The following is a 26,724-nucleotide window of genomic DNA, read 5'->3' as shown; positions in this document are numbered from 1 at the left end:
TGCTTATCACGGGTGCAATGCTTTCCATTCTCCTAAAAAAATAAAAAATAAAAAAAATAGTAAATGCAAATTTTTTGAACTGCAAAAAAGTGCATTTATTATTTTTTTTTTAAAAGGTGAACTTATCCTTTAACCACTTGCTTACTGGGCACTTAAACCCCCCTCAGTCCCAGACCAATTTTCAGCTTTCAGTGCTCTCACATTTTGAATGACAATTACTCAGTCATGCAACACTGTAACCAAATGATTTTTTTGTCCTTTTCTTCATACCAATAGAGCTTTCTTTTGGTGGTATTTGATCACCTCTCGGTTTTTTATTTTCTGCGCTATAAATGAAAAAAGACCGAAAATTCTGAAAAAAAATGAATTTTTCTTCGTTTCTGTGACAAAATTTAGCAAATTTAGCAAATTAGCAATTTTTCTTCATAAATTTTGGCCACAATTTATACTACTACACATCTTTGGTAAAAATAACCCAAATTTTTGCATATTATATGATCTGTGTGAAATTTATAGAGTCTACAAGCTATGGTGCAAATCATAAAGATTTGCAAAAAAAGATCACATCTGATGTACTAAGGCCTATCTCCATTCTTGAGACCCTAACAAGCCAGGAAAGTACAAATGCCCCCCAAATGACCCCTTTTTGGAAAGTAGACATTCCAATGTATTTAGTAAGAGGCATGGTTAGTTATTTTAAGTTGTCATTTTTTCCCATAATTCTTTGCAAAATTACGATTTTTTTTTTTTCCACAAAATTTTCATTGTAATAGCTTATTTCTCCCACACGGAATGTGCATACCACAAATAACACCCCAAAATACATTCTGCTACTCCTCCTGAGTATAACGATACCACATGTGTGAGACTTTTACACAGCCTGACCACATACAGAGGCCTAATTTTGAAGTAGCACCTTCAGGCATTCTAAGAGCATAAATTACACATTTCATTTCTCAATCACCTATTACAGTTTTGAAGGCCCTGGAACACCAGGGCAATGGAAACGTCCAGAAAATGACCCCATTTTGGAAATCTAACACCCCAACGTATAATCTATGAGGCATAATGAGTCTTTTCAATGGTTCATTTTTTTCCAGAAGTTTTCGGAAAATGTGGAAAAAAATGAAAACGCATTTTTTTTTACACAAAGTTGTCCGTTTATAAGATATTTCCAACGCATAGCATTTACATAGAAAAAATAACACCCCAAAATACGTTCTACTACTCCTCCTGAGTATAACGATACCACATGTGTGAGACTTTCGCACAGCCTGACCACATACAGAGGCCTAATTTTGAAGTAGCACCTTCAGGCATTCTAAGAGCATAAATTACACATTTCATTTCTCAATCACCTATTACAGTTTTGAAGGCCCTGGAACACCAGGGCAATGGAAACGTCCAGAAAATGACCCCATTTTGGAAAGCTAACACCCCAACGTATAATCTATGAGGCATAATGAGTCTTTTCAATGGTTCATTTTTTTCCAGAAGTTTTCGGAAAATGTGGAAAAAAATGAAAACACATTTTTTTTTACACAAAGTTGTCCGTTTATAAGATATTTCCAACGCATAGCATTTACATAGCAAAAATAACACCCCAAAATACGTTCTACTACTCCTCCTGAGTATAACGATACCAAATGTGTGAGACTTTTACACAGCCTGACCACATACAGAGGCCTAATTTTGAAGTAGCACCTTCAGGCATTCTAGGAGCATAAATTACACATTTCATTTCTCAACCACCTATTACAGTTTTGAAGGCCCTGGAACACCAGGGCAATGGAAACGTCCAGAAAATGACCCCATTTTGGAAAGCTAACACCCCAACGTATAATCTATGAGGCATAATGAGTCTTTTCAATGGTTCATTTTTTTCCAGAAGTTTTCGGAAAATGTGGAAAAAAATGAAAACGCATTTTTTTTTACACAAAGTTGTCTGTTTATAAGATATTTCCAACGCATAGCATTTACATAGCAAAAATAACACCCCAAAATACGTTCTACTACTCCTCCTGAGTATAACGATACCACATGTGTGAGACTTTTACACAGCCTGACCAAATACAGAGGCGCAACATGCAAGAAACACCGTCGGCGTTCCAGGGACACATAGAGTGCACATACCAAGAATTACACCCCCAAATACATTATGCTGAGCAAAGGGTAAAGAAAAGATTACCTGTGGTTTTAGAAGCGCAGTTGTCCACAGGAGGATATCACTGGTCCAGGCAGCAGGCAGGGACTTGGTCAGCAACAGCGAACACAGTTTTTCAGGCAGCAGGCAGGGATACTGTCCATATTACAGTCCAGGGTTAGTGCAGAGATGTCAGCAGTGCCAAAAATATTGGTCCTGGTAGTAGGCAGGTCCTTGTGGTGTGGTCAGTGCGGCATGATGGCAGTAAGTCCTACAGGCAGCAGACAAAAGTAGAGCCTCGTTCAGGACAGAATGGGGATAGGGGTAGAGGCTTCTCCCTCCCAAATCTCTTTGAAGCCTCCAAGTCTCCAGACCCTAATCTAGGAATAAGAAAACAAAGAAAATTGTTTTCTTCTTCCAGAAAAACTATATTGGAGCCCCTCACATATGTGAGACCCCGTGTTGAATCCCACTAGTCCAGTTGCAGAATACAAGATCAGTCCAAGAGGCAGGCAAATATCGTGGTCAAACAGTCCAAGGTCAGTTCCAGATCAGGCAGAGATATATACAGAATCGTTAGACAGAAGCATGGTCGAATAACAGTCCAGGGTCAGTTCCAGATCAGGCAGAGGTATGTACAGAATCGTTAGGCAGAAGCGTGGTCGAATAACAGTCCAGGGTCAGTTCCAGATCAGGCAGCGGTATGTACAGAATCGGCAGGCATAAGAGTGGTCAAATAACAAGCCAGGGTCAGTTACAAAGCAGGCAGTGGCATAAGGGGTGTGAAGGTGTATGAAGGCAGGAACTGAGGATTATGTTTACCATACTTCACAAAAAATTTATTGAAGTATGGTAACGCCGAAAACAGTCGCCTATGCAGAGGCCTGGTTGGGAAGGACATTGTGCACAATAATAAGATGTGTCTCTTCTGACTCCTGCTTTGGTACACACCTTACATCTTTTTTGGCGTCTTTTGCCTGCTGGTGTGGGGGGAATTTTATCCGGAAAGTGGCGCTCGGAGAGTCGACTAACAACGTCTGATCTGATATTTTCTGGTGGGCCGTTTGGGAAAATAAGGGCTGTGAAAACTTCCTCCTGGTAGCCAAAGAAACGTTTGGGGTTTTGGGTGGCGTTGCTGTAAATTACATATGAATTGTAAATGGCCAATTGAAAAAAATAAATTACTACTTTTTTGTACCAATGATATGTCCGTCTTGAGACCAGATATGGTTCCATCATTTGGTCGTTGAAGTCGACTCCTCCCATGAACAAATTATACTCGGAAATACATTTGGGTTTCTTTACGGGGCCATTCCTTCTGGGGATTTCTACGAAGGTATCGTTGTGGATAGAAGACAACATATACACATCCCTTCTGTCCCTCCACTTCACTGCCAGAACCTCCTTGTTTCTTAGACTTGCGGTTTCTCCTTTCCGCAGCTTCTTGTTCACCAGACTTTGAGGAAAGCCCTTCCGGTTCTTTTTTACAGTGCCACATGCTGGCGTCTTCTTCCGGTGAAGGTTGTGGAACAGGGGCAGAGATGTGTAGAAGTTGTCTACATACAGGTGGTAGCCTTTATCCAGTAGGGGGTATATGAGGTCCCAAACAATTTTTCCGCTGGATCCCAAATAATCCGGACAATTAGGGGGCTGGAGCTGGGTGTCCTTCCCTTCGTACACCTTGAAGGAATATGTGTACCCTGTGGCTCGGTCACATAATTTGTAGACCTTCACCCCATAGCGGGCCCTTTTGCTGGGCATAAATTGCTTCATCCTAAGCCTGCCACTAAATTTAATAAGGGACTCATCCACACATATGTGTTGGTCCGGGGTAAACAATTTGGGGAATATTTCAGAAAAATAATTTAGTATTGGTCGAATTTTGTAAAGGCGGTCATAATTTGGATCATTTCGTGGAAGGCATTGGGAATTGTCACTGAAATGTAAGAACCTCAGGATCATCTGATATCTAGTTCTGGGCATTACCGCGGAGAAGAGCGGTGAGTGGTGGAGGGGGTGGGTTGACCAGTAGGTACGTAATTGTTTTTTTTTGTTGAGTCCCATATTAAATGTGAGGCCTAAAAAAAGCTTGAACTCCTCCACCGTTAGGTCTCTCCATTCGTAGGGACGGGCATAATAGGAGGTCGGATTTTGAAAAATAAATTGTTGTGCATACAGGTTGCACTGGGCCACAATTGACGCCAACATGTCCTCCGTAAAAATTAAATTAAAAAAATCGATGGGGCTAAAATTCTCCGTGTCCACCTGGACTCCTGGCTGGGCGGTGAAAGGGGGAACATTGGCCTCTCCTGAATTAGGAGGAAGCCACAAGGGGTTCTGAAGGGCATAGGGAAGGCCAGCATGGCTCCTAACCCTTTGGGGCTGAGATGACACCCCACTGGTACTTTGCCTTTCTTGCTGGGGCATTGCGGTGCTGGTGGACGGCATTGCGGTGCTGGTGGACGGCACTGCGGTGCTGATGGACGGCACTGCCTCACTAGAACGCCTTCGCTTGATGGGCCGGATATCTTCCTCCTCTGATTCATCAGTCAGTGTTTCACTGCTGAGGACTGGCTCATAAGTTACGTCTTCAGAATCCGAATCCGAAAAGGAATCGGAAGAGGAGAGCTCCCCGTTGCTCTCGTCGGCCGCGGAAATAATTTGGTACGCCTCCTCAGCGGAAAAGACGCGTTTAGCCATTGTAGCACTGATGGGCACTGATGAGGTGGCACAGATGGGCGTTTTTGAGGTGGCACAGATGGGCGCTTTTGAGGTGGCACAAATGGACACTGATGGGTCGGCACAGATGTGCACTGATTTATTGCACAGATGTGCAGATTTGTTGCACGGATGTGCACTGATGAGGCGGCAGATGGGCACTGCTGAGGCGGCAGATGGGCACTGCTGAGGCGGCACAGATAGGCACTGCTGAGGCGGCACAGATGGGCACTGCTGAGGCGGCACAGATGGGCACTGCTGAGGCGGCAGATGGGCACTGATGGGTCGGCACAGATGTGCACTGATTTATTGCACGGATGTGCACTGATTTATTGCACGGATGTGCACTGCTGAGGCGGCAGATGGGCACTGCTGAGGCGGCAGATGGGCACTGCTGAGGCGGCAGATGGGCACTGCTGAGGGGGCAGAGATGGGCACTGCTGAGTCGGCAGATGGGCACTGATAGGTCGGCACAGATGTGCACTGATTTATTGCACGGATGTGCACTGATAAGGCAGCAGATGGGCACAGATGGGCACTGCTGAGGCGGCACAGATGGGCACTGCTGAGGCGGCACAGATGGGCACTGCTTAGGCGGCACAGATGGGCACTGCTGAGGCACAGATGGGCACCGATTGGTACAGATGGGCACTGGCGGGCACTGGTGGTGCACAGATGGAGCACTGGCGGTGCACAGGTGGGCACTGGCAGTGCACAGGTGGGCACAGGTGGGCACAGGTGGGCACAGGTGGGCACAGGCGGGGTAGATCTGGGCACTGGCAGGGTAGATCTGGGCACAGGTGGGGTAGATCTGGGCACTGGCAGGGTTTTTATAGGTTTACTGTCACTTTTAGTATGCTGCAAAACTCACTAACTCCTTCGGTCTCCTCACACGCTATCGCTGTGTGAGGAGACACGTTCGGCAATGGGTGATGATCTCATTTGTTTACATTTGAGATCATCACCCATTGGAGGAGGCGATCACGCTGTAAACGGCCGCTGTGATTGGCCGTTTACAGCGATCTGTGATTGGCTGTGTCCAGCGGACACGGCCAACACAGATTTTCCCCAATGCGCGCTCCCGGGAGCGCGCGGGGAACTCTTAAAGGGGACGACGTCAATAGACGTAGTCCCGGAAATTGAGATCCGCGCTGTAGACGTCTTTTTACTATAGCGCGGATCTCAAGTGGTTAAACAAAAGAAAAAAAAATACAATAAAGTTTAGCAAAAAAAATATTAATTTTTAATAGTACATGCTGAAGGCTCTAGATCTATGAATACAGACGTTTTTAAGGTTTGTTTCCTTTTTTTTTTGCATATGTTGTACTATTATATTATATTATTCACTGTATTCCTGTATACAGCTTTGACTCATCCTAACCATAACAGATGGTCGTAATAGTATTACCCTATTGTTTCATTCTTCCTGTATTGGAGCTTGGTTTTTCTACCGAAATGTATATGTCATGCACATGTAATGTATATACTTATTTTATATACTTAGCAATAAGTATTGTACTGTGTTTTTATTAACAGTTACTTTTAGATAGTAGCAAACAGCCTAATGCCCCGTACACACGATTGGACATTGATCGGACATTGATCGGACATTCCGACAACAAAACCCATGGATTTTTTCTGACAGATGTTGGCTCAAACTTGTCGTGCATACACACGGTCACACAAATCTTGACGGAAATTCCGAAAGTCAAGAACACGGTGACGTAGAACACGTATGACAAGCCGAGAAATTTGAAGTTCAATAGCCAGTGTGGATCTTCTGCTTGATTCTGAGCATGCGTGGAACTATGTGCGTTGGAATTGTGTACATACGATCGAAATTTACGACAACGGATTTTGTTGTCGGAAAATTTGAGATCCAGATCTCAAGTTTTGTGTGACGGAAATTCTGATGGAAAATGTCCGATGGAGACTCCACATGATTGGTATTTCCGATAAAAAGCTCCCATTGAACATTTTCTGTTGGAAAATCTGACCGTGTGTACAGGGCCTTCAAGTTAATGTCAACAGGCATGGTTTTCCTGCATTTGATGTGCATTTGACACATCAAATGCTAAATGTTACATACAGTTTACACAGTGCTTACAACTGCCTCATTTATTAGTAAAGGATTTTGTTTGTTGGGGCCAACTTTGTCCAAACTATTTAAAGTCCTAGTATTCCTGGAGTTAGTCTTTTTTCACACGGGCACCTCTGCCTGACAGACTCTGCTTTCTCAGAGGGGGATTGATCTGCTGATCCCCGCTGAGCAGGTGGATGACAGGTCCGTCTCCGCGCACTGTGCAAAGTGGAGACGGACCAAGTCCCACTCTGCTCTATGGGGAGATCAGGTGAAAACGGACCGTTTCACCCATTGATATCTATACCTTTCAACTTTCTGAAATGGGAATGAGCAGGGCAGCCATCAGAAGTTGTGGGGCCCCTTAGACAGCTTGAGGCCTTGGCCCCCCCAGACCTGACCACCAACATTTCTTAGGGTCCATCCACTGGCCTTCCCACGAATCCGCCCATGAGTTCTTCAGTGCACACACTTTTATTTTAACACTCATACAATGTCATATATGAAAATGCACAATGTATTATAAGTCATTAGTGCTTTCAAGGTTTAACAGTAGGAAATTATATCTGCCAAAAAGAGACATCCAGATGCAGCAGCTGAATGCTCTCAGCCCCCCTCACACTTGTACACTCTCAGTACCCCTCACATGTGTATATATGACACACAGACACAGACAGACATGTACACATAGACAAACACATACACATGTACACAGACACACATGTACACAGACACGCACACACATGTACACAGACACATACAGAGACATGTACACAGACACACACACACACACATGTACACAGACACACACACACACACACACACACACACACACACACACGTACACAGACACAGACACACACAGACAGACACACACACACACATACACAGACACATACAGAGACATGTACACAGACACATACACACACATGTACACACACACACAGACATACACACATATGTACACAGACACATACACACACATGTACACAGACACATACACACATGTACACAGAGACATACACACACATGTACACAGACACATGTACACATAGACATGTACACAGACACACACACACACATGTACATGTACACAGAGACATACACACTCATGTACACAGAGACATACACACACATGTACACAGACACATGTACAAAGAGACATACACACACACACATGTACCCAGAGACATACACACACATGTACACAGATACATGTATACAGAGACATACACACACATATACACAGACACATGTACACAGAGACATATACCCACTGATCACACACACACACATGTACACAGACACATGTACACCCCCCCTTTCACATGTAGAACAGCCCTTACTTGTAAGGCGGTGTTCCTGGTCCCAGCTCTTGTACACACATGATGAGAGCACATGCAGGAATTTGCCAGAGGTGGCAGCAAAGAGCCCAATGCAAGCTCAGTGATACAGCTGCCGGCTCACATTCACTCCAAAAGCCAGCCCAGCCACGGAGCTCCTCTACACCCGTCCTTGCCTTCCTTGCAGGCCCCTTACAGGTGTATGGGCTGTACCCCCTGATGGCGGCCCTGGGAATGAGGGACACCTATTTGCAAAAGTATGCAGGCATAGGACACATCCCCTGCCACACAACCTTAAGAGAATTGTTAAAAAAAAATGATTGGTTAAACCCAAAAGTGCTTTTTACCACTACTATTCCTTTATATTGGCTTTTGGTATTTACAAATGCAGCTATTTAGAAATCAGATGAAAGGTTTAGCACTGGGAAACACTTTTTGATAGATAAATAGTGCATTTTATATACATCTATATAGATCAGACCAAAATGAGGGACAAATAATGAGGAATGAGGGACAGAGGGACATTTCTCCAAATCAGGGACAGTCCCTCAAAATCAGGAACAGTTGGGAGCTATACATATCCGATCCACCAGATAGATGGAAAATAGGACCACTACTTGTCTGGATTTGGCGGACAGGATCGGATCAGATAGTGGCGGATGTCAGTGGACACTGCTGACATCCGCTGCTCCATAGGAGTGAATGGAGGGTCTGATCGGGTGCGTCTGAAAAAAACTGACAGGTGGACCTGATTGGACAGCCCTTGTGAAAGGGGCCTTAAGGACTGACACACTGTCCATTTAATGACTATATTGTATAACCTGCACATGGATTTGCTTACCCATCCTCCTGTGAGACAATCACTTGCTGATCCTGCCCTGTAAAATCCATCTCAGTTGCAAAGTTTACCTCTCTTCTGGATAAAAAAGTAGCAGACGCTTCTACCTTCCATTTACCTGAAAGCTGAGCGAAGAAAGTCATAATTAGCTTAGAAGGGGACATGTACTGTTTCTAAATTTCTAAATAAACGTTTTTTCTGATAAAAAAAAAAAAAGAAAAGAGGACCAGTCAAATGCAGACAATAACGCATTATATAAATACTTGAACCTTTAGCATTTAGCATGCAATCAGATATTTTCACAAGACAATTGAAGAAAAAGGGCAACAAATATGATTGACCATGTCCTGCAGGACACACCAGAAAAATTCACGGGACAGAAGTTCTCATGTTGTACAGTAATTCAATTTTTATTCTCACCTTTTCTGGGTCTATGTGCTTTACTTTAGCGGGGATATTTAGACAGGAGAGGGCTGAAAAAAATAAAGGTATTGTTAAGGTACTGTAAGTAATAAAGCACACGGTTTATGCAAAGTTGTGTTATAAGCCTATGTCAACTAATGCCGCGTACGCACGATCGGATTTTCAGTTGGAAAAAACTTGGATGTTCTCTGAACTTTCATCCGTCAAGAACGCGGTGACGTACAACACTATGACCAGCCGAGAAAATTAAGTTCAATGCTTCAGAGCATACGTGTTTCCGAGCATGAGTAGGAATTTTGCACGCCGGAATTGGTACAGGCGATCAGAATTTCCGATCGGAACTTTTTCCGACCAAAAAATTTAGAACCTGCTCTCAATTTCTGATGGCGCATGCATACACATGGTCGGAATTTCCGGCCAAAAGCTCACATCGGACTTTTGCTGATGGAATTTCCGATCATGTGTACGGGACATGAGTGCTTTTGTTATGAAATGTGCTGTTTGTTATGAAGATGAGAATTGGGGAGTTGTTTGTAGTCCAAATCAGGAGAACCGCCTAGGCTGAATGACAATGCTGCTCCTCCTAAACAGTACAGAGTGAGCATTGTCACCATAGGACAGGAAGTTTCTTAGTGGCAGGATCATCTGGTAAAAAAACAACTGATGCAGTCACCACACCTAGGGACTGTTAAGCTGTAACCTACTATATTTTTCTTGTAGTTTTTCAACATCAAAGTTTTTCAACGTTTTCTGTTGGTTAGAATAAAGTTATTGGCTCTGACAACCAACTGACTGCAGAGAAGGGGGAAACTATGGCTCAAGATTTATGAATTGGGGACATGGAGGTGATTTTAACATCTAACAATTTCTTCACCTCACTCCAGTCCTGATGTCAAGGAGTCCTTGGGTCTATAGGAATGCAAAACCTTCATTCAAGTAGGTCCAATGCATTTTACAAGGATGCCAGATAGACCTGTAAATGAATTATGAATGATCTCAAAGCCTATTGACACAGGCCCTTGGGTTTGATTAGCAGCTCATTAACATGTAGGAGGAACCTACGCACAGATATTCAATGCAACCAAAGTGTCAGGGTCAGAATAACATTTTTAACACAAGGGCCACTGGAAAAGTAAGTATACAGTGGGGAAAATAATTATTTGACCCCCTGCAGATTTCGTTTGCCCACTTACAAAGAAATGACGGGTCTATAATTTTTTATCATAGGTGTATTCTAAATGGTAGAAACAGAATATCAACCAAAAATCCAGAAAAAAACACATGACACAAATGTCATAAATGGAGTTGCAGTTCAGTAAATAAAATAAATATTTGATCCCCCACAACCAATTATAATTCTTTCTCCCACAGACTGGCTACAGTAGGTGCTCATGTGGTACACAGCTGAGCTTAGTCCTGTCAAGTTAAGAAGTTGCTCCTAAGGACAACTCGTTATGTGTATAAAAGACACCTGTCCACAAAATCTTTCTTCCATTCAAACCACACCATCATGAGCAAGACCAAAGAGCTGTCAAAGGACATCAGGGACAATATTGTAGGTCTGCACAAGGCTGGCATGGGCTACAAGACCATCAGGAAGAAGCTTGGTCAGAGGGTGACAACTGTTGAAGCGATTATTCACAAATGGAAGATATACAAAATAACAATGAATCACCCTCGGTCTGGAGCTCCATGCAAGATTTTGTCTCATGAGATAAGGATAATCATGAGAAAAGTGAGGGATCAGCCCAGAACTGCATGGGAGAAGCTTGTGAATGATCTCAAGGCAGTTGGGACCACAGTCACCAAACAAACCATTGGTAACACAATACGCCGCTGCCCGCAAGGTCTCCCTCCTCAAGAAGGCATATGTACAGGCCCATTTGAAGTTTGCAAATGATTCAGAAAAGGATTGGGAGAAAGTGCTGTGGTCAGGTGAGAGCAAAATTGAGCTCTTTGGCATTAACTTAACTTAATTAAGGGAAGCGATTGGCTACTGGCTATTGAACTTCCTTTTCTAGTCCCGTCTTACGTCATCACATTCAAAATGAACAAACTTTCGAATGGACTTAGTCCATTCATGTGTGGGCAAGTCCATTCATTTGGAAGTTTGTCAGAACTCGGTCGAAAGTCCGTCGGACTTCTTCTGCCGGAAAGTGTGTATGCGGCATAAGTGTAAGGCCACGTACACACGCGGGGACTGTTCGCCCAACTTTGTCCGCTGAACAGTGTTTCGGCGGACAGTCCGCTCGTGTGTGGGCTTTCAGTGGACAGTTTCAGCGAACAGTCCGCTGAACAAGGTTTTTCGGAAATTCCGAAAAACTGTCCGCTGAAACTTTGTTTCAGCGAACAGTCCCCTCGTGTGTAGGCTTGTTCGTCAAACTAAGTTCCGCGCATGCTCAGAAAGGATTTACACGCCGAAAGTTATAATGCAGTGTATAGGACGTCGTATTTTTCGTCCCGTCGTACGTGCCGTTCACGTCATCGCGCACGGTTTCAGCAAACTGTTCGTTCGTCGTGTGTGGCCATGTCCGTCCATGCTAATTTTGAGCGGACTGTTTGCTGAAACTGTTTGACGGACAAAGTTGGGCGAACAGTCCCCGCGTGTGTACGCGGCCTTCCTAGAAGGCAGCCTTTGTCCACACACTGGCTTGTATACACTTTTTGGGCAATTTTTAGGCATTTTGCCAAGGCACCTCTGAAGAAACCTCAAGGCACCCTGGTTGAAAAAGGCTGGTCAATAAAAGGTCATAGATAGGGGTGGCCAGTAAATTATTTAATTATCTTGGCATTTAAAATTTTGTACACTTAAACCTTTTCCTTGCAGCACATCGGTTCTTTCTTGTTTTTTGAATTGACCCTAAAACCTTTCTGAGGCTCCTGTGCTGACACTTACCACTTTGCCTTCTAATGACCAAGTTTGTAAACTTCTGACAGACCGCATATTGTGTAAATAACATTTTGTCTTCATAGTTGAGTACATAAGAGCGACCTGCAATAAAGACCATATGCTTGTTGTTAGAGAACAGAAGAAGAAGGCTTCCCTAGGATAGTGGGGAAATCAGGGGCTGACTGGTAACTTTTGACTCGGGGGCATATACAACCCAGAGGTCCATGGTGCAATGACTCGCCCCCTCCACCCACTCTCCCTCTTCCCTCTCTCTTCCCTGTTTCTTGCCGGCTGGACAGTGCCCGCTGCACCGTCTCTGGGGAGCAACTTGGTCAGGGCTGGCTGAGAGGAGAAAGCTTCTGGTGGGCATGGAGGACTTTTTTCTCCTCTTCACCAGGAAGTATTTAGACCTGTCTGTGGCAGAAGCAGTGCAGCCTTTTTACTTGTCATCAGAGCAGCCCTAGGGGGGGGGGGGGGTATAATTGACGTAGGCCCAGTACACCCCTGGGAGTAATAGGGGTGTTGCTCCCACAAAAAAAATTGAATTTGCTTACTTACCATATATTGCCTATTCAAAATGTTTAATATGGAGCTGAGGAATCTGAAGAAGTTATTGACCCTGCCCCCCCCCACCCCTTTTTTTCTCTCACTTTCTCACCATTTTCTAAAAACCTTGACATAAGCAGACTGATCAGTTTCTACTGTCAGTTTTTCAGGAGGACCTGATTGGAAGCTTTATGTAACTCTATGGGCAGGTCTATTTATATCCCCTTACCCCCAAGTTCATCCAGGTCCAAAAAAAATTTAATAAACTGTGTTCTTTTCCTTTATTCCTGACCCACAGTATACACAACATACAGGAGGTAGCCTCATAGAAACAGATGCAAAACACCTGGTCCTCTATAGCTAGAACATGGGTCCGGAAGGTTTTGCTGTCAAAATGTAGAAAAAACTGAACGGCACTGATGTCACAAAAGTTTTAGGGGACTCTGCAACAGACTTGGTGGTCATCTGCCTGCTCAGCGGGAATCGATGGAGCGATCCCTGCTGAGCAAAGCGGAGCCCATACACGGACACGTCCATGTGAAAGGACCCTAAGGGTTTGGTAAAAAAATCTGGAAGATGATTGGTTTCTATACAGAAGTGAGCCTGATTTTGCACTCTCCAGCTTTAGTAAATAAACCCCATTGTCCTAAAATCAAATGTATTATTTGCAAAGCTATTTACATTGGAATCAAACAGAAGTTCTAACACTTACAAAAAACAAATATGGCATCTCCCTGATCGTCTGAAGAATGCAAGGCACAGTTTCTGCTGAAATGTCGTAAAACAGGCTTATTGCTTCCTAGAAAGAGAGAGAAAATATACTTCTGAAAATACTAGTCGCCTGGCTGTCATGCTGAATATTTTCTGTGTGACTGGAAAGGAAGAAAAAAATCAGTAATGGCAATCTCCAAATTTCTCTGAGCAAATCTTTTCTTTATGTGACTGGTATTTCTGGAATTTGAAATTGCACACCCATTCCTTACCCAACTCTTCAACATTTGTCTGCACATTGCCTAAACTCTGTGTTATTATTTGGATAACCATGGCAGGATATGGCTGGAGTCTGAGGTCATTCAGTCACTTAAAGCATATGTCAAGGCAAAAAAAAAATTAGCACATCTCTGGAATACATGCACATTTCACAATTAGAGTTGGGCGAACAGTTCTGGCCCAAGAAAAGTTCGGCCTGAACATCGCCTGTTCACCTGCTTGGCATAAACCCGAATTTGCAGGGCATTTGACTGGTCTTCACCCCTGCCGAACACCCTGCAATGCACTGCATGCTTGTCAGGATCACCCGCTCCTCATTCCAGCATCCGAGTGTTGGCTGTTGTATTCATCGGATCCAAAACTGGTCGTATATGTGGATGCTGATTGGGTCGGGGACTGCACAAACCACAAATCCACAAGTGGATTCATCATTGAGTATGGGGAAGGAACTATAAGTTTGTCTAGTCGAAAGCAAACAACTGTTGCTCGATCTTCAACTGAAGCACAGTACATTGCAGCAGCACACGCATGTCAAGAACCGATATGGATTTGCCAACTTTTTTGTGGACATTGGGATAGACATGTCAAAACGAATTCCCAATTTTGAAGATAACCAGGAATGTATAAACACAATAAGAAAGGGTCAATCCTAGGACCAAACACATTGATGTCATGTATCACCTACTGAGGGACAATCAAGAGCAAGGTGTTATTGACATTCAATATTGCCCGTCAGAGGAGATGACTGCTGATGCACTCACCAAGCCTTTGTTGAAGGAACATCATAGTTATTTCAAGATAAAGCTGAATAATATTTGACAAAGCACATGCTGTTGAGAAGAGGTGTTGGAAAAGCAAAACAAGTGTCTTTATAATGTGAACTATATACTGTATGCATAAGGCTGAGTACACGCTGGCATTAAGAGCAGGCTTTTGAGAAGCATTTGACAGGCATTAAAAACGCCCCTCAAACACCTATGCACAAGATATAATAAACAGCACATTGTGCTGTTTACACTAAGCCTTAGCGTCTGGTCGCTTCAACATTGAAGCCTCGTGTCGAGTCAGGAGGCGTTTGAAGCCTTTTAACGCCTCCCATTCAAGTTTATGGTAATGCTCCGCAAAATGCTCTGGCAGGCATGTTTGGCACGGTTTTGGTACGGTTGTGGCGCATTAATTTGTTTCTGTCACTATCCATTCTGGAGCAGTTTTAACGTGCCTTAACACGCATCAAATGCTACAAAACCACACATAGGGCATTTAGGGAGCATTTTTAATGCTTGTAAAATGCCCCATTCTAAAGGTTATTAACACCTGTCTGATGCCCATACTAACGCCATAAAAATGCTATAGGAGCATTTGTTGAGCATCAGAAATGTAGTCAAATGTGAACAAGCCCTTATTCTTATCTATGCAGCAGGTGGCGCTGTAGTATTATAGTGTTATAATATATATTCTATGATATCACAGGATGTACCGTCTATCTAAGTTCAGGGCACTTGTTTGTGGTTAGTTCCTGTTTCATGTTTCTCATGCTGTAAAGACATGGATTGCTAATCCTCCATAAAAGCAAAGCTATTGTTGCAAACAAGAAGCTTCCAACACATTATTTCAATACTCTGTACAAAAATATGAATCCTTGATGCCATCTCAGGTCTCATACTCTTCCCAGCTTTCTCATTGGCAGACCGTTGAACCAGTAAACTTGCTTTGAAGCTTTCTTAATTAAACAGTACAATTCTATTAAAGGGTTAATATAATGGTGAGACATCCAAATGTTAACTTCCCCTGCAGAAAATCAAATTATTCTGTGATGAAGCCACAAGTGATGGCCACGAGTGATCAAAGTCTGCATCCATAATCAATAGCTACACTCATAGAACTATCCTCCAAGTAATTGGTTTGGGCCTGCATATTGGAAGACATGCAGTTCTATTACCAGCATCTGCTGGAGCTTTCCATGGCTCTTCTCCCATATGCCATCACACCAGCAGCTCCACCCCCAGTATATGCCCTGCAAGAGGAAAGAATGGCCAACCCAGACTGGCTGGAGACAAGGTGGTGCCTCACCCTAAAAGGGATACTAGCCAGTCTAGCCTGTCTTACACCTTCCGAAATGCACACAAACTTATCAGCTCACAAGATTTCCGAGATAATCAAATGGTAATTGTAGCACTTAATAAACAGATAAAACAAAGACGGATTACACAGACTTTAATCCATCTCACTTATTTTAGCAACCAGCACAGTCTGACCATCTGTAGTATGACTACATAGAATGAACTGATAAATAAATGTATGAAATCAAAGTCATTACCTGGGAATGACAAATATCCATCTTTTACTTCAACTGGTGTATTCTTCTCCAAAAATGGAAGTGAAGAACTAAAATAGGAAATTTATGAAAAATGCATGTAAATGTATTAAGGTTGATGACACCCTACAGTAGGAGTAGGAAACAAATTGCTCCCTTCTGTCTATATCACCCTGCAGGAGGAGGACAGACTCATAGGTTCCTTCTGTCGGGTTCACCCTGCAGGAGGCGGACAGACTCATAGGTTCCTTCTGTCGGGTTCACCCTGCAGGAGGAGAACAGACTCATAGCTCCATCTGTCTGTCTCACCCTGCAGGAGGAGGACAGACTCATAGTTCCATCTGCCTGTATCATCCCACAGGAGGAGGACAGACTCATAGCCCCCTTCTGTCGGTGTGACCCTGCAGGAGGAGGACAGACTAATAGGCTTAACGTGATCGCTGCCCACACCACTTGGAGTATATCCACATGTGATTCTCAATATATCAAAGAAAACAAAATATAGTGTAGCGCAACCAAAAACAAATACAAATGAAACAAGTCCAACTAAGACAAAATTCCACCGTTGTGCAACTTTCAGTTACAGTTCACCAATTTCCAGTGACTTCAGTGACCTCCACATTTAGCTGGATTTCCTCTTCCCCTCCAAAAGTGGACCCAACTACAGAGTCACTACAGAGTCACACACGCCTGTGATTATATCCCCCAGGATGCTTTGGGAAAACCACTCCTCCTCCAGGTGTCCATGGACAGGACAGACCTCCTTCCGGGTTCTCACTATTTAGACCCCACTATGATGAAAAAATCCAGAGAGATATTACACTAAGTGTGTGTAACTCTGCAGTGGAGTCTACATAATGAGGACCCGGGAGGAGGTCTGTCCTGTCCAGGAACACCAGGAGGAGAAGTTGTTTTCCCAAGTCATCCTGAGAGATATAATCACGGGCATGAGGTGGGGTCCACTTTTGTAGGTGAGCAGGCATTCTAGCTAGAGATGGTGGTCACTGAAGTCACTGGAAATTTATGAACTGTCACTGAAAGTTGCACAACGGTGGAATTTTGTTATATTTGGACTTGTTTCATTATTTGTTTTTGGTTGCGTTACACTATATTTTGTTTTGCATGTCCTTAGTCTGCTTGTCTTCAGCAAACTTCGGGCTTTCTTGGGCATCATCTTTAGAAGAAGCTTCCTTCTGGGGTGTCAGCCATGCAGACCAATTTGATGCAGTGTGCAGCGTATGGTCTGAGCACTACAGGCGGACCCCCCACCCTTTCAACCTCTGCAGCAATGCTGGCAGCACTCATACATCTATTTCTCAAAGACAACCTCTGGATATGATGCTGAGCATGTGCACTCAACTCTTTTGATCAACCATGATGAGGCCTGTTCTGAGTGGAACCTGTCCTGTTACACTGTTGGCCACCATGCTGCAGCTCAGTTTCAGGGTCTTGGCAATACTTTTATAGCCTAGGCCATCTTTATGTAGAGCAACAATTCTTTTTTTCAGTTTCTCAGAGATCTCTTTGCCATGAGGTACCATGTTTAACTTTCAGTGACCAGTATGAGAGAGTGAGAGCAATAACACCAAATTTAACACACCTGCTCCCCATTCACACCTGAGACCTTGTAACACTAAGGAGTCACATGACACCGGGGAAGGAAAATGGATAATTGGGCCCAATTTGGACATTTTCACTTAGGGGTGTACTCACTTTTTTTGCCAGCGGTTTAGACTTTAATGGCTGTGTGTTGAGTTATTTTGAGGGGACATCAAATGTACACTGTTATACAAGCTGTAAACTCACTACTTTACATTGTGGCAAAGTGTAATTTCTTCAGTGTTGTCACATGAAAAGATATAATAAAATATTTACAAAAATGTGAGGGGTGTACTCACTTTTGTGAGATACTGTATGTTTATATACTATGGGCTACAATACCTGCAAGAAGTTGTTTATGTTCCATGTGCATTCCTCCCAACTTTTTGAGATGGGAACGAGGGACACTTATTAGCAAAAGTATGTAGGCAGAGGGCACACCCCCTGCCACGCCACCCTTAAAGGAGACTTAGCCCCTGTACACACGGTCGGAGATTTCCCCAACCAAATCCGTCGGATTTTGTCCGTCGCATCTTGTCCGAAACTGTTGCATACACACGGTCGGACAAAGTTGGTGAAAAAATCAGATCTTTCAGAACGTGATGACGTAATTTCGTTACGATGGGACTACATTCAGGCTAGTAGCCAATAGCTTTAATGTAGGAATTTGATCTGAGCATGCGTGGCACTTGGTCCGATCAAAATTCTCTACACATGATCGGAGTATGTCCGATCGGCCCAGTTGGTCGGGAAATATTTCCAACATGTTGGAAAATTGGGTCGGACGGATATTCAGACGGAATCAGTCCAATGCATACCACACACAGTCGGATTATCCGACGACACGGTCCGATAGGACACATTCCGACGGATTCTCCGACCGTGTGTACAAGGGCTTATACAAAAAAAAGATTAGTTAAACCCACGTGCTTTTTTTTTATCACTACTATTCCTTTCTATTGGCTTTTAAAATTTCCAAATGCAGCAATTTAGAAATTAGAGATTAAATTAAGGTTTTACACTAGGAAATACTTTTTGAAAGCTAAAAAGTGTATTTTATATACAACTATATAAATCAGACCAAAATGAGGGACAAAAAGGAAGAAGGAGGGACATAGGGACTTTGTTCCAAATCAGGGACAGTCCCCCGAAATCAGGGACAGCTGGAAGCTATGCATGTGCCATTGGAGGTTCTTTACTTCAGCAGGAGATTATCTAAAAGTGCTTTTTGACCTCAGTCTAATGCTGTGTACACACGATCAGAATTTCGGCCAGCAAAAGACCGATGAGAGCTTTCCATCGGAAAATGTGACCGTGTGTATGCTCCATCGTAATTTTTGCTGGCCGAATTCCCGCCAGCAAAAATTTGATAGCATGTTCTCAATTTTCCCATTGGAAAAACTTTCTATCGGAAATTCCGATCGTGTGTATACAATTCCGACGCACAAAAACTCACGCATGTTCAGATTCAACTACGAGATGGAAGCTATTGGCTACTAGGTATTGAACTTCCCTTTTCAAGTCCCGTATTCTTGGCGGTCAGAATTTGGTGTGACCGTGTGTAGGCAAGACAGTTTGAGCGGAATTCCGTCGGAATTCCGACCTGAAAACCATCAGAGCTTTTTCCAACGCGGGGTTTGCATGTTTGTGTAGAAATTCAGGAAGAGGAGACCATTCTTACTACACATTGGTCATTGAAGGACAGTGAAAAGGACTTGTATTGCTTATGGACATTTGTTGTAATTTTAATGTTGTGCTGAACTATTGCTATGATTAATGCCCTGTACACACGACCGGTTTTCCCATCGGAATAAACTCTGAAGGTTTTTCCGACGGAATTCCACTGAAACTGTCTTGCGTACACACGATTACACCAAAGTCCGACCGTCAAGAACGCGGTGACGTACAACACGTACGACGGGACTTGAAAAAGGACGTTCAATAGCCAGTAGCCAATAGCTTCCGTCTCGTACTTGCTTGCACCGTTTTTGGTATGTCAGAACAGCATACAGACGAGCTGTTTTCCCAATAGGAATTGGTTCTGTTGGAAAAATTTAGAACATGTTCTCTTTCTAGGTCCGTCAGAATTTTCAACGTAAAAAGTCAGAGGGGGCATATACACGATCGGAATATACCATGAAAAGCTCCTGTCTGACTTTTGCTGTTGGAAATTCCGCTCGTGTGTACATGGCATAAGGCTAATAGCTCTCTACAGTTACCCTTACTGCAAGTGAGATGAAATCTAGTGATGTTTTGTAGACCTTGCACAATATATATAGGCTAGATCACCAGACTTTTTTTTTCTTTTTTCACAGTCCTCTTTCAATGGAGATACTGGCCTGTCTTGTTGTTGTCTTACAATGGAAGAGATATTCAAACCCTGCAAACCAGACTGCATCAGTCTGACCTTGAATATGTAGCACATACTGGCATTACGATACTCACGGTATAGTCACCTGGGTTAGGAAATATTTGCCCTCCTCCTCACGTAGTTCTATGGCGCTGTGTGAATTGACCACATCGTTCATTAGAGAATGTCTAAATCTTTGAGCTGATATCGCCAGGTTCCATCTGCCCAGAGACTAGAATGAATATCATAAGTTATATATTATGTCATATGTTCCTATCCCTCATTTTGTGAACAATCCCCCTCATATAGCTTATTACCTCATTGACTGGAAGTGGTGTCACATCTTCTAAACTACCAAAGCATGACACTGAAATAAAGAGAACACCCGGTTATATTTGGAAAGCACCAAAAGGCGTATAAAAAAATGGCGGACAAATCTATGCATATTTGAAGAACATAATAATTTCCTTAAGTGAGAGGCAATTGCCAATGTATGCAAATAAGAATTTTTGGCTAAAGTCATCATTAGCGAATATGGACTCTAATAATGGTGCAGAATTAAGTGCTTTGAACTTTGTGAACATACAGTGAAGGAAAGTGGGGAAACACTTCACAGATTATATATAGTATATACACTTTATTAGGTACACCTTGCTAGTACCGGGTTGGACCCCCTTTTGTCTTCAGAACTGCCTTAATTCTTCACGGCATAGATTCAACAAGGTGATGGAAACATCCTTCAGAGATTTTGGTCCATATTGACATGATAACATCACACAGTTGCTACAGATTTGTTGGCTGCACATCCATGATGCAAATCTTACGTTCCACCACATCCCAAAGGTGCTCTACTGGATTGAGATCTGGTGACTGTGAAGGCTATTGGAGTACAGTGACCTCATTGTCCAGTGGTGAGATGATTGGAGCTTTGTGACATGGTGCATTATCCTGCTAGAAGGAGCCATCAGAAGATGGGTACACTGTAGTCATAAAGGGATGGGCATGGTCAGTAACGATACTCAAGTAGGTCGTGGCATTTAAACAATGCTCAATTGGTACAAAGGGGCTCAAAGTGTGCCAAGAAAACATCCCCCACCCCTTTACCCTACCACCACCAGCCTGAACCGTTGATACAAGGCAGGATGGATGCTTACATTTTGTTTATGCCAAATTCTGACCCTACCATCTGAATGGTGCAGCTGAAATTGAGAATCTTCTATTGTCCAATTTTGGTGAGCCTGTGCAAATTGTAGTCTCAGTTTCCTCTTCTTGGCTGACAGGAGTGTCACTTGGAGTAGTCTTCTGCTCTGTAGCCCATCTGCTTCAATATTTTATGTGCTGTGTGTTCATAGATAGTATTCTGCATACCTTGGTTCAAAAAAGGGTTTATTTGAGTTATTGAGTGTTTATTTGAGTTATTGAGTGTTTATTTGAGTTATTGAGTGTTTATTTGAGTTATTGTTGCCTTTCTAGAAAACAAAAAATACCATGCTAATTATCCTAAACATGACCTAGCAGCAACTAAATCTGTGAGATCCTACCACAGTGACATAAATTATTTTTAAATTAAAATTGTAATTAAAATAACAATTAATTAAAATTAATTAAAATTTTAATGAAGACTAAAATTAATTAATTAAAAATTAAAATGAATTCAATTAAAATTAAAAATTAAAATTTAAGTTGTGTAAATAACAACTTAATTTTTTATTGATTGTTGCCTTCCTATCATCTTGAACCAGTCTGCCCATTCTCTTCTGACTTCTGACATCAACAAGGCAGGTAGGCAGTAATATTTGATGCTCAATTTGTACTAAGGGGCCCAAAGTGCGCCAAGAAAATATCCTCCACACCATTACATTACCACCAGCCTGAACCGTTGAAACAAGGCAGGATGGATCCATGCTTTCTTGTTGTTTACGCCAAATTCATACCCTACCATTTGAATGTTGCAGCTGAAATCAAGGCTCATCAGACCAGTTAATATTTTTCCAGTCTTCTATTGTCCAATTTTGATGAGCCTGTGCGAATTGTAGCTTCTGTTTCCTGTTCTTAGCTGACAGGAGTGGCCCCCGGTGTGGTCTTCTGCCGCTGTAGCCCATCTGCTTCAAGGTTCGATGTGTTGTGCATTCAGAGATGGTGTTCTGCATATCTTGGTTATAACAAGTGGTTATTTGAGTTTTTGAAATACTCAGAAAAGCCCATCTGGCACCATCTGGCACCAACAACCATGTCACTTTCAAAGTCAGTTAAATCCCCACTCTTCCCCATTCTGATGCTCGGTTTAATCTTCAGCAAGTCTTCTTCACCACGTCTAGATGCCTAAATTCATGGAGTTGCTGTGACTTGATTGGCTGATTAGCAAGTTGTGTTACCATACAATTGAACAGGTGTACCTAATAAAGTGGCTGGTGAGTGGAGACTTTGAAGAATAAGTGATGAGTACCTTATAAGGGCAGTGTGGTTGATTGAATCAAAGTCCTTCCCTGCAGCGTGCTGGCAGGGAAAAGGCCTTTCTACTCACGTGTGGTTGCTTTCTAAAAAAACATGAACTGCAAGACTTAAAACTATATATAATATATATATTTTTATGGGTTGTAATGTATTTAGCTGATTTAAACTGAAGGTTCAATTGGGCTCTAAATGGTGACTGCATCTTAAAGAGTATCTCCTGGGCATTTTCATTTACCTCCACGGTCGCTTTCTCTAGTGCCAGGAACAAAATAGACATATTTGTTTCCAAAGCACGAAGCTTGTTTCATAAATGTATCCAGAATTTGCTGGTCAGCTTTAAAAGTCTTGGCTGAAAAAAAAACAAACAAAAAACAATATTTGCAAAAGAAATGCCCCTAGCTGAATGTTTCCTGCAGAAGCTAAAACTCTAGAGATGGACAAAATACATTTATTACCTAGATACCTATGGTACAGTCATCACCATAATGCATGTGTGAGCCTTATTTGTATTGCCCATTTGATGTTGGATACTGAAGTTTTATGTTTTTGCCCTGGGGCTCTATCTCTTGAACTCGTCCTGAACATCCTTGTGGTGCCTTGCATTCGCTGTCCCTATGGCCCCCGTGGGGCCCAGAGGTATGAGGAGATGGTATCCATTTAAGTTCTTCGGCTTATGTTTAGTGGTGACACATCTGAGATATTAACATACATACCCCTTGAGGAAGATTTGTAAAGCACAAACTGAAACACCTTGGGTTCCCCCCAGCAGGGGGCACTTTGTGAAGAAATTCTAATATTGGATGTGTATATCCACTTTCAGACCGGACCATTTTGCTGGCTTAAGACCAGACCACTTTTTGCGTTTCGGCACTGCGTCGCTTTAACTGACAATTGCGCGGTCGTGTGACGTGGCTCCCAAACAAATTTGACGTCCTTTTTTTCCCACAAATAGAGCTTTCTTTTGGTGGTATTTGGTGGTTTATATTTTTAGCGGTATAAACAAAAATAGAGTGACAATTTTGAAAAAAATGCATTATTTTTTTACTTTTTGTTATAATAAATATGCCCCAAAAATATATATATAAAAAAAAATTTCCCCTCAGTTTAGGCTGATACGTATTCTTCTACATATAAAAAAAACCGCAATAAGCGATTATTGATTGGTTTGCGCAAAGGTTATAGCGTTTACAAAATAGGGGATAGTTTTATGGCATTTTTATGATTTTTTTTTTTTTTATTAGTAATGGCAGCGATCAGCGATTTTTATTGTGACTGCGACATTATGGTGGACACATCAGACATTTTTGACACATTTTTGGGACCATTGTCATTTATATAGCAATCAGTGCTATACAAATGCAGTGATTCCTGTGTAAATGACACTGGCAGTGAAGGGGTTAACCAGGGGGTGGCAGTGTAGGGGTTAAGTGTTCCTAGAGGCGTGTTACTAACTGTTGGGGGCTGGGCTTTGTGTTAGTGAACACTGATCTCTGCTCCAATCACATGGAGCAGAGATCAGCGTCACTTGTTGCTAGGTAGAACGGGGAGATGCTGTTTACAACGGCATCTCCCCATTCAGCCGCCCCATGAGACGATCGCGGGTGTCCCCGCAGCGATATCGCTGCGGGACCTGCGACCAGACCCACGGGGGTCCCGACTGGCACGCGAGCACGCAGCTGGCGGCGCGCATGCGATGGCAGGGCGGCATATAAATATGGACGTACCTGTACGCCAATATGCCTGCCCGTGCCATTCTGCCGACGTACATCGGCCTGCGCCGGTCGGGAACTGGATATACATGTATGTTAACCCTGCCAGTGGGTATATGGGTATTGATGATGTACCATTATGAAATAATAATTCTTTTTATGTGAATATATCTGAAAATTGTACAAATAAAATATGTAATATGTTATACAAATTGCTTTTTATTGATGCATTAGGGATGTTGGCAACACACAACTCTGAATAGACCTGTCTATTGAGCTTTTCCAGCAAAAGAAAATCTTACATTCTATAGCAATGAAAAAGTGAGTCAGCTCAATAAAACTGACTCATCAAAAGATATTCCTGCTACTTGGGAACTACGGTATGTAATCTAATGCCGCGTACACACGACCGGACTTTTCAACGGACTTGGTCCGGAGGACAATCCGACGGACTTTGCAGCTGAGGTCTGCCAGACTTTCAAACAAACGGACTTGGCCACACACGAACACTCCAAAAGTCCAACGGATTTGAACGTGATGACATGGAATAAGAAAGTTCATAGCCAGTAGCCAATAGCTGCCCTAGCGTCAGTTTTAGTTGGACTAGCACACAGATGACCTGATTTTTCGACCGGACTCAAGTCCGTCTGAAAGATTTGAAGAAAGTTTTATTTCTAGGTCCACCGGACTTTTGGGAAGAAAAAGTCAGCTGAAGCCCACACAATTGAATTGTCTGACGGATTCCAGTCCGCCGGACCTAGTCGGTCAAAAAGTCTGGTCGTGTGTATGTGGCATAATAAGCATGTAGGTAGGTACCTACAGAAGGGTTAATGGGTTTTTTCTTGTGCTGACTCATGCTCTGTAGCTGTCTGGGTCAAGTCTGCTGTCTTTCCTGTGAAACTGTTAAAATGTTAATATGTGGTGGACTTGAGGGACTGATTGGCTAGTTTTTTCCACTCATTTTCCACAGATTCACATAAAAAGGGGCCCTTCAATGTCCTAGGAGAGAGCTGCTAAAAAACACTGTCAAAATGTAGACTGTTATGTTTCTGGACTGCTCCCCCATCTGGGGAGGCCAGTCAGGGTTCCCTGAGGGAATGGGAACCTGAGGACATGCTGCACTTTTGGGTACCAGGGTTGGACTGATAGCCTTTTAACAATCTATGACAAAGATGGACTAAATGTACTCTGTGCTACCTCTTGTGGATTATTTCCCAATCATGAACACTTGCCACTAAAGGACAATGGGCTCTATTGTTATTCAGATGTGATTAACCTATGGGCACTAAAGCATCTTGAACAGGAATTCATGCATGAGGCTGACTAATAAGAACTATTCCTGTATGTTGTTTCTTCAGTAGTGTTAATTTTGACATCACATTTCAATTCAGTTTTAGTTATAGTCTTTTGACTAAAATGCCATTTTAATTTTAGTCGAATAAAATCTCCAATACATTTTAGTCAACTAAAATCTCAGGTACATTTAAGTCCTCTAAAATGTAACGGGCGTTCATTGTGGCTGGCTTCTAATGCCGCGTACACACGGTCGGATTTTCCGACGGAAAATGTTTGATTGGAGCTTTTTGTTGGAAATTCTGACCGTGTGTAGGCTCCATTGGTCATTTTCCATCTGACACACAAAATTTGAGATCTGGATCTCAAATTTTCTGAAAATTCCGATCGTGTGTACACAATTCCGAAGCACAAAGTTCTACGCATGCTCGGAATCAAGCAGAAGAACTGCACTGGCTATTGAAATTCGTTTTTCTCGGCTGGACGTACGTCACCGCGTTCTTGACGTTCTGAATTAGCAACATTGTGTGACCATGTGTATGCAAAACAAGTTTGAGCCAACATCCATGGATTTTGTTGTCGGAATGTCCGATCATGTGTATGGGGCATTATTCTGGAGTTATGCCTTAATGCTGATTTTCACATGAAAGCAAACTCCTGCCTAGAATGTAGACAATTAGTATGTATAGTTTTAGTGTCCCCCACTAGGATGCCTAAGCCCCACCCACAAGCCAATCTCAAAAAATAATTGAAAAGAAAGGAATTATGTTGGAGAAGGGAGATATTAAGACCAAGTCCAAAACAGAGTTATTGCTTTGACATTTTTTTTTGGTTGAATAATGATTTGATTTTTTAGTTATTTTATAGTGGCAGATAGCATGTCTAATTTTTTTTTTTTTTTTTAATGCACAATAAAAAAAAATGTGTAGACTAATACTTGGCTATGTGTTTTACTTGAAATGACAGTTTGGGAGTAGGCAGTTACATTTTAACACCAACACCAACATATTTGTATCTTTGTTCTTACAAACTAA

At 42.6% G+C, this 26,724-nt stretch overlaps 1 protein-coding gene across 2 annotated transcripts in view; it reads right to left on the bottom strand.

The window, feature by feature from the left end:
* The window catches only part of LOC143983309 (uncharacterized), an 87,523-nt gene that overhangs the window by 18,961 nt on the left and 41,838 nt on the right, over nucleotides 1-26,724 (bottom strand). For both annotated transcript variants that reach the window (XM_077482847.1, XM_077482855.1), the window contains exons 10-17: nucleotides 22,924-23,037; nucleotides 20,552-20,601; nucleotides 20,330-20,466; nucleotides 16,289-16,356; nucleotides 13,694-13,780; nucleotides 12,442-12,537; nucleotides 9,543-9,595; nucleotides 9,126-9,247 (exon numbers count right to left, since the gene is read on the bottom strand). In XM_077482847.1, coding sequence (XP_077338973.1) covers nucleotides 9,126-9,247; nucleotides 9,543-9,595; nucleotides 12,442-12,537; nucleotides 13,694-13,780; nucleotides 16,289-16,356; nucleotides 20,330-20,466; nucleotides 20,552-20,601; nucleotides 22,924-23,037 — 727 coding nt within the window. The remainder of the gene's footprint in view (nucleotides 1-9,125; nucleotides 9,248-9,542; nucleotides 9,596-12,441; nucleotides 12,538-13,693; nucleotides 13,781-16,288; nucleotides 16,357-20,329; nucleotides 20,467-20,551; nucleotides 20,602-22,923; nucleotides 23,038-26,724) is intronic.

Source organism: Lithobates pipiens, unplaced genomic scaffold (assembly GCF_037356315.1).
Source record: "Lithobates pipiens isolate NorthernLeopardFrog02 unplaced genomic scaffold, aLitPip1_a1.2 Scaffold_1, whole genome shotgun sequence".
NCBI lineage: Eukaryota > Metazoa > Chordata > Amphibia > Anura > Ranidae > Lithobates > Lithobates pipiens.
This window is presented reverse-complemented; position numbering and strand designations above follow the sequence as displayed.